This window comes from Pleurodeles waltl, chromosome 6 (assembly GCF_031143425.1).
Source record: "Pleurodeles waltl isolate 20211129_DDA chromosome 6, aPleWal1.hap1.20221129, whole genome shotgun sequence".
Lineage (NCBI taxonomy): Eukaryota > Metazoa > Chordata > Amphibia > Caudata > Salamandridae > Pleurodeles > Pleurodeles waltl.
In genome coordinates, this window is record NC_090445.1 from 1,122,721,581 (window position 1) to 1,122,741,207 (window position 19,627).

Below are 19,627 nucleotides of genomic sequence, written 5' to 3' on the forward strand. Positions count from 1 at the left end.
TGCTTGTGGCATCCATCTCAGTCATCCCTAAAGCTGGGAAAGATAGTGCGGTATGTAGGTCCCTCCGGCCTATCTCCCTTTTTAACATTGTTGCTAGGCTTTTTACCAGCATCGTTGCCCACTGCCTAAACCCTCTCATGCCTGGCCTGTTGGACCCAGACCAAGCCGGTTTAATCCCTAACCGCCAATATGGAGTCAACACCAAGTGTGTCCTCCACCTATTGGCCAAGATCTACCGGTCCCAGAGGGAGGCTCTCCTCCTCTCAGTCAATGCCAAGAAGGTATTCGCCAGGATGCATTGGCCCTTTCTTTTCGCAACCTTGAAGCAATTTGGTTTTAAAGGGAGATTCTTAAGCTGGGCCCAGAGCATTTACAGCTCAGCGCGGGCCTCAGTGAGAGTCAATGGTGTTTCGTCCCAACATTTCCCAATCCAGAGGGGAACTCAGCAGGGGTGCCCCCCCTCCCCTTTGCTTTTTGCTCTCTACATGGTGCAGCTGGTCCCATGAGTGAGAGCGGACCCAACCATCAAGGGGATCCCTTTTGGCGGCAACTGACACATCATCCGTATAAAAATTATTATTGCCCTCACCGACCCAATGTCATCCCTCCGCACCCTAGTGACAGAATTTTCCTAATTTAGGAAATTCTCTGAGTTCAAGGTTAATGCCCAAAAGTCCCAGATACTTAGTCTGTCTCTTTATCTGCAATGCACATCTCTGCTCTATGTTTCCGTTTGAATGTAAGGGAGAGTCTATATCCTTCCTAGGCATCAAGCTAGCCTGATAAGTCGCAAAGATGGCAACACTCATCAACTATGCTGCCCTCGCCTCCCAAGTCTTCTCAGATCTAGCGAACTGGCGACGGTTGCAGGTGTCCTGGCTAGGACAGCTAGTAGCCGTTAAAATGACAGTACTCCTGCAGACTCTTTGTCTTATAGGCTTTAACACTCATGCCACCAAAACAAATTCATTTGGGACGGGAAGACACCTCGGCTACACAGAGACCAGCTGTACTGCATGACCTTGGGGGTGCGGGGGTGGACTGTCCCCTTGATAGTTAGATATCTCCAAGCTTCACAACTCTGCTTCTTAGTGGAGTGGAGTCATTGTGCCTCCGAGAAACACAGGTGCTTTATGCACAGGCTGTGATAGCATCCTATATTTGGAAGTAAACATGGCTATCCCACAGGCATATAGTGTGTGCCTCTATTCTACTCAATAACCAGTTCCTCCTTTAGGATTTGGGATATCGTAGCGCTGCGGGCTTGATTGACTTTATTTACCTCCCCCATGACTTCCATACTGACTAACCCTGACGTCCCCACCGGCATACAGTAAGAGAGGTTTCAACACTGGCGAAAGGGCGATTGCAAGCACATAGCTTGATTGCTTCATGATCAGGACTGGTAACGGTCGAAACAGGTTGGCGTTTTTTTTCTTTTCTGTTTTACGTTAGTAAAAATATAACACAGACAATCCTGTAGGGTACTCGCCTGACTCCACAGAGTGAAGCAGACTCCTTAAATTTGTTTGCAGTGGTATTTATTCCATGTAAACGTTGCCCAATAATATACATGTATACATTTTGTTTATTTTTCCATTTAGAAAGCACATCTGCTACCTAGGAAGGTGTCCTGGTGGAGATAACTGCCGGAGTCTACTAGTTTGGTACTATACCTATGAGAAGGGTGTAGAGCCAGTTTTCACTAATTTTTCTGAACTGAAACAATTAGGAAGTGGAGCAGAGGAAGGAAGGGAGATTGTTACATATGTGAACTGCCTGAACAAGAAAACCCCTGTCTCCGCTGTGGCATTAAATATATTTTGGCACCACCAGAAGATTAGTATCCGAAGAGCACTGTCGGTGATCAGGAGGACACCAGAAGAATTACTTATCGACATAGACGGGTTCTGGTACATGAATAAACCTTGTGCACCATACAGAAAGATTTAAAAAACAATCATTTTTCAACAAGAAGCTAGTGCAGTTTATTTAATGCCATTGTGGCTGACAAGGAAGAACTAAAGCTAATTGGGCATTTACAGTCTGGATTCTCTACAGCTTCTGAAGCAGATGATCAGGAAAACCTAGAAATAAGGAGTCGCCATAGACCGATCTGCTTAGGATCACCACCTGATCAATCAGTGGTTTAAAATGTATCAGAAGTAGGGGTAAAGTCTTCTGATGTGTTATGAAAAGTGCCCAACATGTGCAGGTGAGGTTGTATCAAATTGGAAACCCAGATTTCTTACGGCTGAAGAGGAGGTAATCTGTACCTCGTTTGGCCATGGCCATAAATCTGCAGGCAAAGTTTGTGGTAACTTTTCTTTAGCATAGTAGAGAACCTCTGTCTTATCTCCATAAAATTTAAAGGAATTCTTCGTAAGCCACTTTGTGTTATCCTACATTTTGCAATATTTTTAAGGAAGCAGGGACCGATTGATCCAGTAAGATGGTAAATTGAGTGTCATCTGCATAATTCATAAACTGGACACCATGATTGCAGATCAGCTGGGCTAGGGGTCTGAGATATATGTTGCAGTTCGACTCAGTGAAGAGCCCTGTGGCACTCCTTGACCGATGGCCCCAAATTCTGTGGCTAGGAAGTAAACAAAAGTCCTGGTGCCTGTTAATAAGAAATGATCAGCACCATTCCAGTGCTGCATCACTAACTCCTTTCTCCATCCGACTTCTTATCAAGATCTCATGATTGACAGAGTTGAAGGCAGTCAAAAGGTCTAATAGGACTGGAGCAACAAAGTTGCTCTGATAGGCCGCAAGTCGGAGATCGTCCAAGACTGCGACTAAACCCATTTTTGTGCCGTGTTGAAGTCCAACTGAGCTGGATCTAACAATTGGTTTTGTTCCAGATAATCTGAAATTATCCTATTCACATGCGTTTTCAGGATTTCTACTGGAAAGGGCAGAAGGTACATTGGTCAAAAATTTCCCATAGATAGTAGAGGGATCAGTAATGGGTTTCTTTAGCAGTGAGACTCCATCGTAATTTTCCAGACTTTGCAAACAACATCCACAAAAAGTGAGAGATTGCAGATTGTGCAAAGCAATTTTTTAATGGCTCCCATTTGTTGCCAAATTCTAGGTACAGTAGGGTCATGTAATGAGCCATTAGTAATAGATTTATTAAGTATAGAGAAACTATTTGAATCGATCTGTTCAAATTCCGTGGGAGAAGGAAATGTCCCTCTGCTCTCAGTAAAAAAAGGCAGTACCTTCTCCAAGATCTGATAGATCAGGAGAGGAAAGTCTATCCTGGAGGTAAGCAGGTGCTGTATTTTCCAGGTCATTCATAAGTTTTTGTATTTTGTCCTCGAAAAAAGAATGCCAGATTGTCGCAAAGGTTTTGGGAATGGGCAAAAGATTGCAATATTCAGCTTAAACTGGCCAAATTGAGCATAATAGAAAAGACTCTCTGCAGGATTGAATTTGTTTTCTAGAGGGTCATGATTCAAGCGCCAACATTTTAAGGTTCGTTTACGCTGGTTGAGTTAACTTGTTTCAATGTATCTGTGAACTGAGGAGCTGATCAGTGAAGTCGTGTTGGATCTTATTTTTGAGGAAGAACAGTATGAAGAACCGAGTATACCCATTGGTTATATGCTACTGTCTGCTCCTCAACTGAAAAGCCTATGGACTTGTAATCCGCACACGTTATATGTTCCATTAGTATGGCCTAATTTAACTAACACCAAGGCCGACCAAGTACCGGAGACCCTTTTGCCATATTATTTGAGACCCTGTAAATGGCAGCCAGATTTAGAGTCAAATGAAATAATTATCAAACCATGTTTGTAAGCAGATATGCCCTAAGGCAACCAGATTTGTTTTTGGGGAGAGGGGGGCGGCATAAAAATTAGATCAAGTGTATGACCATCTTTTGTGGGTTGACACGGTATTGTGTTGTTTGAGCCTAGTAGCCGCTAATGAAAACATGAATTTTTTTTTTTTTTTTTTTTAAATGATTAGGTCTCGTCCATCTTAATCAAGCGCCGCTCTCATTTATAAAAGGGGAGCATCCCGCAGCCTTTATTGTATCGGCAGGCTGTCTTTGGATCAAGAAGTCCTCACCAGTGCAGGGTTTGCAACTTTGCATGTTATCCTTTGTTTTCTCAAGATAATCATAGTCTTTTTACAGTAAAGCTATGGGGCTAGGACATACTACCAAAGACATTAGAGCACCATCTGAAACCCTTAGGGCCCCTTCCTCACAGCCTCATGGCCTTTATCTGAATGCCCACTCCTTCCCTAAACGTGCTTCGGGACCTTTTGGACTTAAACAAACCTGACATATGTCTTATTACAGAAACATGGCTCCATCCCGCAGCCCTCCCCTGTATTGCCCTGTATTCCTACTGACTACTGTCTAATTAGACTGGACAGGGAGTCAAACATTTTAGGGGGGTTGCCAGCGTCTTTCGGAATACAATACAAATTATGCTCCTTGAATCATGTTCTGTGAATTGGACAGAGGTGATTATCTTTCAAATGAGAACTACATCAAAGTCAACCTGGAGTGGGGCATTAGTTTACCACCTACCAGGAGTAAGGAGAGATGTTGGCATTAAACTAATGGAATAGCTTGCACCTCATATTTTATCTTCAAAAAAAATATTGTTGATAGAGGATTTTTAACTATCACCCTGAAAGGAGTTCAGGACCAGACACAATTTGTCTGCTCTTGAATTTTGAGTCCCTGGGACTTTACCAAAAAATGACTGGCCCGACTCATATTGCAGGACATATGTTGTACATCATTTTCTCCAGTGTACATAATTTACAGGTAGATTCCATTGCTGTTCAGGCGTGGACTGGTCACTCCACCATTAGTTTTGCTTTGCTATGGAGAAATTCACAGGTGCTAAGGAGAGTCCCCAAATTTATTAGATCTTGAAGGAAGGTAGTACTCTCTGTTTTTAACCCAATCTTCTCTCCGCCTCCTTTGAAGGATTATGGAGATATCAACATTGCTTTAAACAAGAGGGAGCATAGACTCACTCTTTCGATATCATTGCCCCCCACCTCCTCTTCATTTTGAAAATCAAAATTGAAGAACCTTGCCTTGCCCTGGTTTTCTGAAGCCTGAGAGGATAAATTCATTCACAAATCTGCACTAGGAAAGGATCATGAAATCATTAAAGTTGCAAGAAAGACCCATATAGTGGACAGGATCAATAATGATGGAAATGCAACAAAAAACTCTACTAGCTCCTTAGGAATTTACTAACCCGGTAATGTGTACTTCCACTATCCCAGCTTCTCCGGCTCTCTGTGATGATCTTGCAGGTCACTTTGAACAAAAGATCTCCAAGATCTTTCAATCCTTTCTAAAAATGCAGAATCTGTAGAGCAAATTCTACCCAAAGCCTTAGCTTCTCTCCCCCTGCGACTCTTGATACCTTTAACCCTGTTACTTCTGAGCAAGTGCTGACTCAGTTTAACTGGATTAAATCCTGCTCACCAGAGGATCCGGCTCCGCCATTCCTTATGGCTGCTCTGGCCTCAGCACTTCTTATCACAATGACAGACCTGTGTATCCTCTCTTTGAGTTTGGAAGCCTTTCCAACTAAATGGAAAGCAGTCCAGGTCAGACCGATTCTCAAGAAACCTACGGCGAATCCGAAAGAATTGGTCAATTAAAGACCTATATCGTTGAAACCCTTTCTTGAAAAGATCACAGCGACCATAGTTAACCAACAACTGGTATCTTTTTTTTTTTTTTTTAAACCCATTCCCTGCTGGACTCCTCCTAGTCAGGCTCTCTGGCATCTTATAGCACGGGGACATCCTTGGTGGAGGCCATGGATACAATTAGACTTGCCTTGGAACAGGGAAACTCAGCAATGCTGGTTCTCCTGGATCTATCCGAAGCTTTCGGCACCATCTGCCATGTACCCCTAATCTAGAGATTGGGTTCAGAGGCAAAGCCCTGGGTTGCTGAGAAACCTTTGTTGGATCGGACAGGTGTGATACAGCTCGATCACTTTAAGTTCAGGGCTTTAGATAAGGGGGTTCTGCAGGGGTCCATCTCAAGACCCACTCTTTAATATATATGTAGCCCCATTGGTCAAAGTTATTAGATCATAGGACTTTTGATGTCATTTCGTATGTAGCTGAAACACAGCTTGACATTACTATGGGGCCTAACCATGAGTCTACAAAAATCACATTCAGGGATTGCATGATAAAGATTGCTTCCTGGATGTCATCAAATACCCTTCAGCTGAACTCCAGTAAAACAGAAATTTTGCTCTTTGGGAAGGCACATGTTGTTTGGTCAAATGATTGGTGGTTGACTGAATTATGGCCAATTCCAACCCCAACAAATTTGTCAAAAATCTAGGTGTACTAATAGATGACCTGCTTTCTATGAAAGTGTATGTAAATACAACCACTGGCATATGTTTTGGACTGATGCAAATGCTCAGGAAGGTCTTTCATTGGATGGTTTTGCAGACCAGGGAAAACCCTCACCAAGGCACTCATAGCGAGTCACCTAGACTATGGTAATGCCTTAATGATAGCAATGAATGAAGGCCTCTTTGCCAAACTCCAAGGTGTTCAGAGCACGGCTGCTCGCCTGGTCTGCACTCTCCCACGCCGTTCTTCATCTGAACCTATGCTACGATCAATCCAGTGGCTTCCTTCAAAAAAGCGTGCTCTTTTTAAACTTCTTTGTCAGGTTTTTAAATCCGTGCATGGAAATGGTCCAGGATATTTGAAAAACGAGCTGCAGCCATATATTCTAGCTTGCCATCTCAGATCCAGCAAACTATTATTATGTGTGATACATATTCATACTGCCAGATATGAGGGGGCTTTATTTTTTTTCTTCACACACCAAACCCCCCCTTGCCGCCCCCCCCCCCCCAAACTTTGAAATCAACTACCTTTGCAGCTTCGCTCATACTTGGCTACATTCAAAAAAGCATTACAAACTGGGCTGTTTAATCTTTAATTTTTATCAAGAACTCTGACCTGTCGGCTGCACAAGTTCCGAGAGATCCCCACACACTGTAGAAATGCCTTTAACAATAACAACAACATTGCTTGGCTGTTGGTTGTTATATCCACCAGGTGTTAAAAATCATCAGCATCTACAAGAGATGAGTGTGGTAGCAATAGTGGACTAATGAAATCTGACATTGCCTCTGCAAATACAGAATCTCTGCCGGGGGATGATAAAACATAAATTCCAGCTAATAAATGAGAACCTGTTAAATGTAAGCTCTGCTTCAGGGGATTCTTCCAGCTGAAGAACTTAAAGAGTGTATATAAACTACCTTCTCTGCGTTTAAGGGAAGGGGGCTGAAAAGCTTTGTAGCCATCTAGACAGGCACCACACAGATTAAAGTTTGAATTGCTAGTAGATCAAGGTTCAGTAATAAACAACATGTCCAATTTCTCAGCTAATAGTAAATTTTGGATCTTATCCATGTGTTTGACTAGATAGCCGTATTATTTTGCCAGTTTATATGTCCGGGAATTTAAGGTCTCGAGCATCAATGCTGTGTGGCAGGAGCATCTGGACATCAGAATTCAAGTTAATCTACTCAACCATAATCTCGTTATGAGGCCACTATTGTGCTCAATGTGTCCGGCCCACCTGATTTTCAAAGCTTTATTTGTAGACAGCTGATGGAAAGTACAAAGAGAGCTTGGCTGGTGCTATGCACAGGAGGGTGCAGCCCACAGTAGTCTGTTTTAAGTAGCAAAGATTGTGGACCCACACATACGAGGTAACACACAAATCTAGGAAAAAGTGTGTCGAGTTGACCAGTTTGTGTAAATTAATGGAAACACAAATTGAGAAACAACATGTGAGGAAACCAAACATGGAAATCATGGATTTAAAGGAAATACAAAACAATAAAAAATTAAAGGAAACATCTGAAAGGAAAGATAATTTTAAGGAAAATCCAAAATTACATTAGACTTGGGTGTAGTTTAAGACTACTGTGGGGTTTTGGGTTCCTGGATGGGTAATGTTTAAGGTGGTGAGAGGTTTTTTTAGTGGTCAGGAATAGTTGGAGTTTCGGAATAGGGAAGGATTTTTAGAATTCAGGGATTGTTGGAGTGTAGGGATGGTGATGGGTTTTAGGGTTCGTGGATGGGGTGGAATTTAGGGTGGTTATAGGTTTCAAGGGTTCAGAAATGGGTGTAGTCTTGATGTAGAAAAGGTTTCTTAGGGATAAAGGATGAGTGGTTCAGAATGATAAGGAGTACTTATGGGTCATGGATGGCTGGTGTTTAAGGAAGGTGGGGGACATGTAGGGTTCAGGATTGGGTGGCATTTGGATGTGCTGAGGTGTTTTAAGACGTAAGGGATAGTTAGGGTTTGGGCATAGAAAGGAGTTTTAGGGTTCCAGAATGGTTGGAGCTAGAGGTATTGAGTGATTTTGTGGTTCAGGGAGTGTGGATTTGTGGGTTGGAAGGACTTATAGGGTTCAGGGATGGTTGTAGTTTAGGTGTGGTGGTGAGTTTAAGGGGGCAAGAATTAATGGTGTTTAGTAGCTGTGAGGGGTCCGCGATAGACGGGGTTTATGGGTGATGATGGGTAAGTGAATTAAAAGCATCTGAAATAATTGTTTGACAGTGTAAAAAATATACAAATATGAAATAATTTCCTCTGAGGTAAAGCACTGAATTAAATATCTTTGACTAAACTGTTTCTGAAAGTAAGACCTGCAACCATTGCATTTAAGGCTAAATAAATAGGTATTCAAAAGCCAAATTCAACCAAAAAGACATTCATTGAATTGGTTTCTATGGAAAGGTAATTTGCCATTTATTCTGAAAATAAATTTCTAATAAACAGTTCAGACGAAATGGTTGTTCAGTAACGGTATTCCATGAAATCCTTTTCTATGAAATCACATACAACCTGACCATTCCCTCTGAGACAAGAAAACAGAGTGTACACAGTGGGTAGGAAGTGCCTGGTGAATACAGAAGTACATAGTGCAGAGTGAAAATGATTCTGACAGTTCGCTGATAACGTGACCTGCGAGGTGAAAAAATAATCCATAGATTTTCTGCAGCACAAAGTTATGTAACAAATGTAAGATACCGACTGATAAAAGAATTAAATAAAAAATAAAATGGAATTAATAAAAAAGCTTTTAAAGTTAACAAGTAAATAGCAGCAATTATCAGAACAGCGAAATAGGCAGCTTAAAGTGACTCTTAATGGAAAAATTAAAAAGCACAACAATTTGAGTTCAGATAAAGTGCAAAATAAATTTAAAGCCAATTTTGAGCAGCTTTAAAATTATCTCCAGATATCACTATTGATTTCCAGTGTCATAAACCAGCAGGAATTAGTGACTATGAGCACTGCAATTACCTGTTGGCCAATTAGCAATCTGCGTTAAATATGGAACATCATGGACACATATGAAAGAGCTAAGGATGAACAAAATGGCACCTAGAAAGTGACCCACAAAGATGTAGGGAAAATGGGGTCATGCTGGCGAGAACACCTATGTTAGTCTAAGACGAGAATACAGTGCACACAGTAGATAGGAAATGCCTTGCGAAATCCTTTAGAGCTTATTGCAGCTTACAGCAGCGTGCAAATGATCTGAAAGCGACTGGGAGTTTGCTTGATGTTATAGTTAGGTGAACATGTCAGCTAAAAAATTACCATTTTAAACCCAGAAAACACTGAAATTCACCAGTTATTGTTAACTGAGGTAACAAAAACTTGTACACTTGCTTTGCACTGCTAATTACCTTACGTATTACATCACTCATGACATGTTCTATGACATCATTGCTTCACTGCATCATCTCAAATGACATAATTGATGACAGCAGTGTACATGGCGTGAGTGCGAGTTATAGTTACTTTGGGAATTTCAGTGGTTTTTGTTTGTTTAAAATGGTATGTTTTAACTGATATTTTTATTTAACTATAACGCCCCTTTAACCTTTCTGTTTTGAGCGAATTTCTAGGGTTTTTTTTTTTCTTGAATTTTATAGTAAGGTATAATTACAGTCCGCGACTACAAGTGTAGTACGGTCATGGGGTCTCGCACCACCTTGTACTGAATTTTGTGGAGTTGTTTTCATGGGATTGATAATGGCTAAATCCTGGTTATGTGAAATGGAGAATTTTACAAGAAACTCCAAAGTTGCTGATCGTGCAAGTGTGCCTTTTTTGCTCTTTCAGTCTCACCAGCGACAACACAACAAGGATAAACCGTACAAGTGTCCAAACTGTTACCGAGCATACTCCGACTCCGCCTCCCTGCAGATTCACCTCTCCGCGCACGCTGTCAAGCACGCCAAGGCCTATTGCTGCAGCATGTGTGGTCGGGCGTACACTTCGGTAAGAGGTTGTATGTGTCTGTTGTTTCTGCTGAAATGTTTGTAATACCCTTCTATGCCTTTCTTTTTAATGAAGAAGCTAATAAACAGGCCCTTAGTAGCTCACATCTCAGACAAGAGAGAAGTGTGGGTCAAAGAAATTGCCCATAGCTTTTGGGTTGCATGGTCTCTCTTTTTAACACTTTACTGTGTAGCACTACTTGATCAGATCCTTTCTTAGCGACAGCTCAGTTTAGATAATGTGCTACACAGATCACAACTCATACACTTCGAATTGTTTGGCACAATGGTCACAGACCAGCCAAAACGGAGTATAATGTGTTAAATACTTCAATTTATATAATTATGCTAGTATAACTGCAGGGACATTCAAATAGACCCTCTGTCCTTGGGTTGGACATTCTCCAGACCCAGCCAGAAGAATCATACATCAGGCTGCTGTGAGGTTAAATGTTTATACTTTTAGACTATCGTTCATCTTTCTGTGCGGATGATACAAGTTCATACCTTAGAAATTCTTGCTACCTGTTCACTTTTATGCCCATCTTTAAAGATCAACCCAGTCTCTTCTTTGGTGACAGCAGCATACAAGTAATTTCATAATTTCTTTAAAAAAAGGCCTGAAAGGATGTTCAGTTCGATCTTACTTCATGGCCATCTTGTGACTTTCTTCCACCCTGGGTTTATCTGGCGAATTCAAGTCCACCTGAAGATTAAGAGATGAAGGCCTTGCTGCACCACCAATTCCCTGTTTTTCCTCCTCTATTAAGTCTACTGCTAGGAATGACTTTCCCCACAACATTTGTCATGTTAAAAAATTAAATTGATGTAACATGTACAGTTACTCCTCATGTTATACAGTACCTACAGATCAATTTTCTCAAGTAAAGAGCTACTATTCAGATTATAGAAATCAGTGGAGTTCATATCTATCAACGGTTGCATATTTAGACCTTTGTCATTGATAGCTGAGCTATATCTGAGGATATTCAGATCCTTTTCACACTATGGGGTAGTTTCCCTCTACAAATTACTGGATATCCTTGTAGAGTGGATCTACTCCATAGATCACATAGATAATCTAGAGAACAGATGTATGCCACACATTATACAGATCATAGAGGCTTGTTGTATGCTATTTTGTTCCTCCTTCTACCTCTACATTCAGCTAGGATAGCTTACGAAGCTGTGTTTTGGAATTAAGCTGTGCATGTCATGCCATCATCTCTTTGGCAGCCACTGACATGTATAACTTTGGTGTCTAGTCCTTGGGGAATGGGAGACAAGTACAAGTTTTCACCCACTGGGCAAGGCATCAAGCCCTCTCCCTGCCGATGAGGAAGAAAGGAATCCCATGCTAGTGACCCTCCAAGAGGTCACATCCACAGGCCATACGCATGTGGTGCTAAACTCTCATTTGCTGTCTTATGCCTGAAAGGGCCTACCAATAAGGCCTGGTAAATCGCATTCCATGGCAAAAAATGTTATTAAGAAGTCTATCCATAAATCCATTATGGCATCCCTATGCCACCGATCAATTTCTAATTTCTTAATTAACAGGCTGATGCACACACCTTTTGAGGGAGTGCTATGTATACTGCAATCTTAAACTTCGTTTTGGGAGACTGCTTTTTTCATGGCCAGAACATCAACCAGGCACATAGGTCTGTCAGGCCCTTAGCACATATTTACCCTTCACAATGTTTCCTAGGAAATTAATGTTCATGCAGACAATGCTGTTGGGGTTCTATTTGAATAAGAGGATTGTTCCTCCAACTTCCTTTCACCTCCCCATCCATTTAATACCTTCACACCCAAGGGGGTCCTGCACACATTGGATGTGAAGCATGGATTGCACATTCTTTCTTGAGTGGACTCCAGGTTTGTTAAACCAACTTTTTATCATTTATGTCGCAATTGCTTCCAAGATTATCATTTCTGGAGGGATAACTTGATGCATAACCACTGCAATGCTCTGCATGAAACCAAGTCTATGTGAATTATACGGGTATATTCCTCCAGTCCTAAGATAGAGTCTATGGCTTTCTTCAGGCATGTGCCTGTTAAAGAAATATGCTGTGTCTAATCAGTGCTGAATTCTTCAAAATCTCTTTGACCACTCCTAAGCTGTCCATGCTGCATTTTCCTCACCTACCCTTCTCATTGTCAGTTTGTGTGTAATCTGCCCCCAAATTGAGAATAGGTGATAAACCTGTCTAACAAGTCTCTTTCTCTTTCTCTCAGGAGACATATCTCATGAAGCACATGTCCAAACACACAGTTGTGGAGCACCTGGTGAACCATCACTCACCACAGAGGACGGAATCCCCTGGCATCCCTGTACGGATTTCACTCATTTAGAAATCCAGGTGGCATCTCCCCTTCTGCATAGTCATCATCCCAGAGGGGTATAAGAAAGAGGAGCAAAAGAACAAAAACTTCCACCACCCCTACAGTCAGCAGCAAGCTTGAAGAAACCACTTGTGACAACCAATCAGAAGCTAGAAGGAGTTTATTTTTAAAAAAATGAGAGACTACATGGCAATTCAATTCATGCTGACTCTATAGAGATGCAAGCTATGTAATTTGATGCAATTTGGAGACACGGATTAGTGAATTGCCTCCCTTTCCTGAGACCTGGCTTGTGATTGTCTAACCTTGGAATAAGCTCCTGATACTTGATGTTTGTGCTTGGTTGCTCATTGCAGACAACACACAGCATGTGACTGGATGCCCTTTGGAAACTTTACTACCAATCGGCTTTGCAACACAATGACTTTAATGGCTACCCTTTGGAAACACAGTATTGAAGGTTGCCTTTTGGAGACACAGTATTGGGGTTTATAATTTGTGCTGACAGGTTTGGTAAAATCCAAAGACTATATAGCGCACTTTTATTTTTTTTCACTTTATTAAACCCCTAATCCCTACCAACACAGAGCCCATAACATTTTGTTTTCCATATATCCTCTTGGTTTTTGGGAAAAATGAAGATGGTATATGTCTCTGCTGCTGAACAGTCGTTGAAATTAAAATGTATTTTTTACAAGCAGCCCAGAGGGCATTAAGGAGCATCTTCCGTTGTACAGAATGTTTCAGTCCACAAAGTGAACCAGATCCTGGACTGTTCGATCACTTACCTCCTGGTAGACTAGTCTATCTTTGATGGACACGACATTGTTGGCAGACGCAAAGTACAGAGTGTGATGCACCAAAAAAAAGACACAATCAGTTTTTTGCTCTAAGGCTATATCTTCTGCTACCAGTGCTCTTTGATTGACTGCTTACCTCTGTGTAGAAAATTAACGGTTCGTGTGTTGGATAGTGCCTGACCAGAGGAAATCACCCATAGATCGACCAGATATTAAACTTGAATTTTTGGTTGAAGTGTGGACGTCATCAGGATTAAGGGTCTAAATATCAAGAAGAATGCAAAATGGGGCCAAATCATCATTCTCAAAACGTCTCTCGAACATGCATATTATGGCAATATTCTAACACAAAGCAGAAATCTGGTCCTCGCACATTTCACTAGCACACCATTTGAAGAGTTTCACGTTTTTTTTCTCTCCTGGTGAAGATTTGGTTCCTTTCTCATGATTGTTTCACAGATAAGTGAGAGTCTTTCACCAGCTGTTCCTCTGCTCTTTAACCTAGTTTGGTATGAGAAGCCGCACTTACAAGGACAGACACCCACATCAATCAATCCTTAAGGCTTGACACACAATCTTAACACGTACTAAAAACACTTTTGTTATGCTTATCATCCCATATATAACTGTAAAATCCAATTAGGACCTTTCGTCTTTAGCCACAACAGTTTGTGGTTATCAATACTTACATCATCCAGGCATAACCTATGTACAGCTCCATGCCCCCTCCTTTTCTTCCATATTAATCCAAAACCAGCATCCACTCAGCCCGTATACCCTCCTCATTGCGCTGCACGCTTAACTTTGCCAGCCATTTCTAGCCTTTATTAATACTGACTGCAAAAATATAACATTTATTTACTCACAGTCCTTACTTAAAGGATCAGTCTCCTTCTGGAAACCTAGGATGGAAGTCCACAGTGTTGAGCGTTGGGATTAATTGGTTGACACTTTAAGGCTGTGGTGTTAGGCAGGACTGTGTTTGTTAGTTACAGAGGACAATTCTGCCTTCACCAAGCTTCTTTCATGACCTGATGGCTGAGACCAAGTTTTCATTGATAGGGCTTTTAACTAAGTTCCCTAATGGCTTCTCCTTCTCTTAGTGGTACCTAGGAGTCAGAAATCAATCTCCCCTCCTTCGCCTTTTTGAGGCAGCCCAACATGCAAGGGTACAAAAGATCTTATTGTATTTTCTGCACAAGTATAATTTGCACAATGAATAATGTGACAATCCAGAAAAATGTGTGGGGAAAAGGGGATCATGTCATACATGGTGTATAATTAGCATATTGGCTCACACAGTGTTCAAGTTTTTGATTTTGTGATTCTCCAAAGAAGGTCTTCGATTGTGTTTGATATTGCTCCTGAACCACAGCGGAAACTGAATGTTTTTGGGCTGCATAGTAAGTTTACTGTCTTCCCTAGACTGCACGTGGAAATAGAGATGTCTTATGCTCACAATTAGAGGTGTTTTCAGTTGGCTCGCCTCTGGACTGAAAAAAAAATGTTTCTGCATGGCAATAAGTTTATGAAGAATTAATCAGCCTTTTAACTAATTTGAGCGACTACTGCAGTGAAAAATTTGAGAGTATACATTTCTGCAGTTCCCATATCATGTTTGCCTGCTCCCTTAGAATCGAAGAAGTCTTGATGATGAAGATGATGATATGCGGTGGTTGTTTCCAGGGGTGCAATGGAAGCAGTGTGACATTAATATCAGATCAGTGCAAATAATCTTTCTCACCCAGCTCTTGTACCTTGAGTAGAGTTGTCTCCATACTGGGAAGTCAAACTTTTTGAAATGTGCTATCAAGTCGAAAAGAGTGTGAAATGCACTGTAAGAGGACTCCGACTGCTCACAGAACTGAAACTTCTAAGGTGAAGGTATATAGCTGTATTATATAGGACTTGATTGTTAGTCTTCATTTGGTTAAATAAGACTCCAGAATGTCCCACATATCCCTAACCATGTTCATTTCAGAAGAATGCCCATTCTTTTTTATTGTCACTCATATTCCTGCTGTCGTGATCTTGGTTTTGGATATTACCATTATAATTTTCAGTATCCGTAAAACATAAAAAAAAAAAAAACTCATCTCATGCAGTGGCATTAAAATTTCATTGAGCTTTGAGAAGCAGCTAAAACCGATCTTTGGGCAATAGCTGTAGATGCAAATTATCGTCTAAGCCTCCTTCAAGCTCTGACAGACTGCACCACAATATAGATTATATAAAGAGCCTACTGACACCATTTTTTAATATGGAAATCTGATAAGGTTGAGAAGTGTAATTTAAGTGTTGAATTTTAGGTAGAATGACATGTAGAAAAAACGGCATTCTAACACTTTACTTCTTTTGTATACCTAGTTGTTTATTATTATTACTGTAGATCACTCCATTGATGCGGGCATCTCAGCACTTTACCACCCTTTCTTGCTAAGATCAAAACAAGATACTGAAAAAGCATCTGACGGGAACAGTTATAATGTTATAATATAAGAACTCAAGGCACATTTTTAGGATGGATAGATCAGGTACATGATTAACAAAAAGTTGCACCGTGTGATATTACATTCTCAAAATTGTTTTTCTGTGTGTAATTACACAATGCATGTTCAGTTCCTAACAGTCTGTAAGGTTAATGAGGTTTAGGGAAAAACGTTTTAGGAGGCAGTATTTTTCCAGTGGAACTGTAGGCAAGTAGGTATATATATTTGTTTTAAAACCTGTGATTTTGTATTAGTAACTATTTAACGGTCCTCTTTTGATCAGGAAAATCGGCATAACACCTCCTTCGGTACACAGTTTTTGCAGACCCCTAAAATTGATATCTGATAGAATAGTGCAAGATACAAAGATGTTCTGTTTTTGAGAATATAGTCCAAATATCAGGGGTCATTTCAAACTGATACTCTTATTATTAATCGCACTGGTTGTAGACAATTATTGCTTCTAATAAATTACGAACACTTACTGTGGGCAAGGGACGAAGGATAGAGAGAAAGACTAAGGAGTCTCGGTGATGTTTTCCCCATTGTATGAATACAGTTAATAACTTAATTTTCAACAACTTTCCAACACAGATCCTGAATCAATTTATGTGACCAATCTTGTTAGCATTATTTCTAAGATACGTACTGCCACTCACCACCTGAAAAATAGTACCTCTGTATAAGAAAGTCTTCAGCTTTTTGTGGACAGTTGTATGTGGGGGGAATTGAGTGATCTTTTAGAAGGTTTCCTCAAAAAGAGGTGTCTTGTTTCAGAGCAGGGCAAACTTTGTGTTTGGGAAAGTGAAAAATGTGATTTTAGAGAAGTCACCTAACTTAAATGGTCTTGGCCTAGATAAGGCTTTGATGCAAAAGTGGAAATGTTGCACCTTTCTTTAAGTTAAAAAGCACTTAGACAGCCCTTACGCCTCCTGGTGCTTTCATGACACACCTCTCTTACAGAGATCTGGTTGGTTGTTTCCATGCCCCGTCCCTTTCACTAGGGCACGTGTGCACAGTTTAAATGGCCTGGAGAGCAGTTGATCAATCCAGCCATTTAGCTGGTAGCACAGTGGGTGTGGTAAATGACAGAAATGGCCTGAATTGTACGTATTGTGCTAATGAACATTACATTTCAGAGTGCGCCTGTCCCGATGTTTGTGTGTATATAGATATATATATATAAATGTCTGTATGTTTGTGTATGTGTGTGTGTATATGTATATACTATACAAATATATAGAATATACACACATATAAACACTTAGCTATTTCACATTAAAGGAAAAATACGAAAAAAAATAGAACTCATTTATATTACATATTCTTTCGTTCCATTTTTGCATATTACTGTTATTTTTATACACATTTAAAGCCTTAACTATATCATTGCCCTCGTTTTAACAATTGTATTATTTGTAATGCTACTATGTTTACATTGATTTTATTTGTCCCCTTACATCCCTTCCACTGCGTTACTGACTTGGTGTTGTATGGTATGCAGTATTTCTAAACAATTTCCCACTCCTCTAGCCCGTCGCCATGTTAATACAGTGTAAATAATATGCTCCTATACATATTAACACATTTATTGGTCTCTTTTTTTTATAACGATTTTAGCCAAAAGTATTTGGACATAGGTGATGGCAAGACAAAAAAAATGAGACTGATTTTTATTTTCCCCTCGTTCCACCCTGTCTTGCATACTGGCTTCAAAAAGACAGACGGCAATTGCCGTCCCACCGTAAACTCTTTAAGAGTATGTGTCAATATAAAAACAAAAAGTGACTAACGAAAAAGTAAAACCAAGAAAAAAATATGAAGTCACTCTTTGTATTTCTCTGTTGTGAAAATAAACTTGCAAATGCCAGCTTCTGAAAATCTTGTCATGTCTATATTTTCTCAGAGTTTCATGATGGTGATTCGATTGCAATGAGGTTCACCAGTTGGTTGTGGGGTGGATGGTAATGGGGGCCATGGCAATCGATTGTTTCTGATTATTTCCAGACATATACTTGGGTCCGTGTCACTTCGATCCTTGAAGTGGAAACCTTCCTTTACTTTAATGTGCTTATGCTTCTCCATCAGGCTTTGAATAATGTTATATCAGAAGGTTATATTTTCAGTATGGGATCCTCATTGCCTTAGCCTGAAATATGTGGGTTTCTGTCAAGGTAGATAAATGACCCTCCTGTGCTGTAATAGGCACAAAAAGACTGCAGGTGCTTTTAATTAGCTTGAATGGTATAGTTTGAACAGTATAGTTGTACAATTCATTAGCAATCTGCCAAGGTTTTTTTTTTCAAAAATAAAGAGAAAAGTAGGCAAGTTCCTGTTCGCTATTGTTATACCTGGCATTCTTGGTGTGGTCTCCCCCTAACTTTTTGCCTCTGCTTCCCAGGTAGCTTCTATGTGCTGAACTTTTGCTGTTTTTGTTGCTCTGGGCACTTTACCCCTGCTGATCAGTGCTAAAGTGCCAAGTGCTCCCTATGTGAAATTGTATGTACAATTGTCTTTTCCATAATTGGCATATTTGATTTACTAGTATGTCCCTAGTAAAGTACACCAGAGGTGCCTAGGGCCTGTAAATCAAATGCTACTAGTGGTTCTGCAGCACTGATTGTGCCACCACATATGTAGCCCTGTAAACATGGCTCAGATCTGCCACTGCAGTGTGTGTGTATTTTTAAACTGCCAATTCGACTTGGCAAGGGTACCCACTTGCCAGACCTAAACCTTCCCTTTTTATACATGTAAAGGGAAGGCCTTAAGGTAGGCCCTAGGTAGCCCCATAGGCAGGGTGCAGTGTATGCTAAAGGTGGAACATGTGTTTTATATGTCTAAACCGTGAAATATTGCCAAATTTGTTTTTTACTGTTGCAAGGCCTATCTCTCTCATAGGTTGATAATGGGGTTGCCTTTAATTATCCTTATAGTGCAGTTTCCCTTTGAGAGCAGATAGAAATTTGAAGTTTGGGGTCTCTGAACTCACAATTTAAAAGCTTTAGTGGAGCTGGTTTTTGCATTGTTAGTTTGATAATGCCACTTTTAGAAAGTGGGCATTTTCTTGCCTAAGCCATTCTGTGACTCTGCATGCTTATGGAGTCCCTGTCTCGGTCAGACTGACAGTTGGGCTGTTTGTGAATCTCCTCTAGACAGTGACACAAAGGGAACTGGAGTGTTGCCTCCATATCCTGATGCATATCCTGATGAGCTATGTGGGCTAGAGTGGAGGCAGGAGTGGTCAATTACACCTGAATGGAATGTGCCTGACCTCACACAATGCAATCTCCAACCCCCTGGTGTCTGTATGGGGCCTGGCCTGGGCAAGGCAGGATACTGTAAACAAGAGAGTCTTTTCTCTGAAGTTGGGCAACTTAAAAGGCAGAAAGGGTGATAGGAATTGGACCCAAAACCCCAGACTTTAGATTTCTTCAAGATTTGTTTCTGGAACTAAGAGGAACCTCTGCCAAGGGTAAGAGCTGAGAAGAAGTGCTGCCCCTGCCTGTTAATGTGCTTTGTTGGGCTGTCTTGCAGTTGCTGCTTCTGCCTGTGAAAGGGGACATAGACTGGACTTTGTGGTATATTTCTGCTTGAGAAGAATCTCTAAGGGCTTGGACTGAGCTTGCCCCTGTT

General features: G+C 40.8%; 1 protein-coding gene across 5 annotated transcripts in view; it reads left to right on the forward strand.

Moving 5' to 3' along the window:
* Positions 1–15,572, forward strand: part of ZNF362 (zinc finger protein 362) — a 135,703-nt gene extending 120,131 nt beyond the window's left edge. For all 5 annotated transcript variants that reach the window (XM_069240299.1, XM_069240294.1, XM_069240295.1 and 2 more), the window contains 2 exons: positions 10,193–10,351; positions 12,595–15,572. In XM_069240299.1, coding sequence (XP_069096400.1) covers positions 10,193–10,351; positions 12,595–12,711 — 276 coding nt within the window. In that variant the 3' untranslated portion in view covers positions 12,712–15,572. The remainder of the gene's footprint in view (positions 1–10,192; positions 10,352–12,594) is intronic.
* Positions 15,573–19,627: the final 4,055 nt, after the last annotated feature.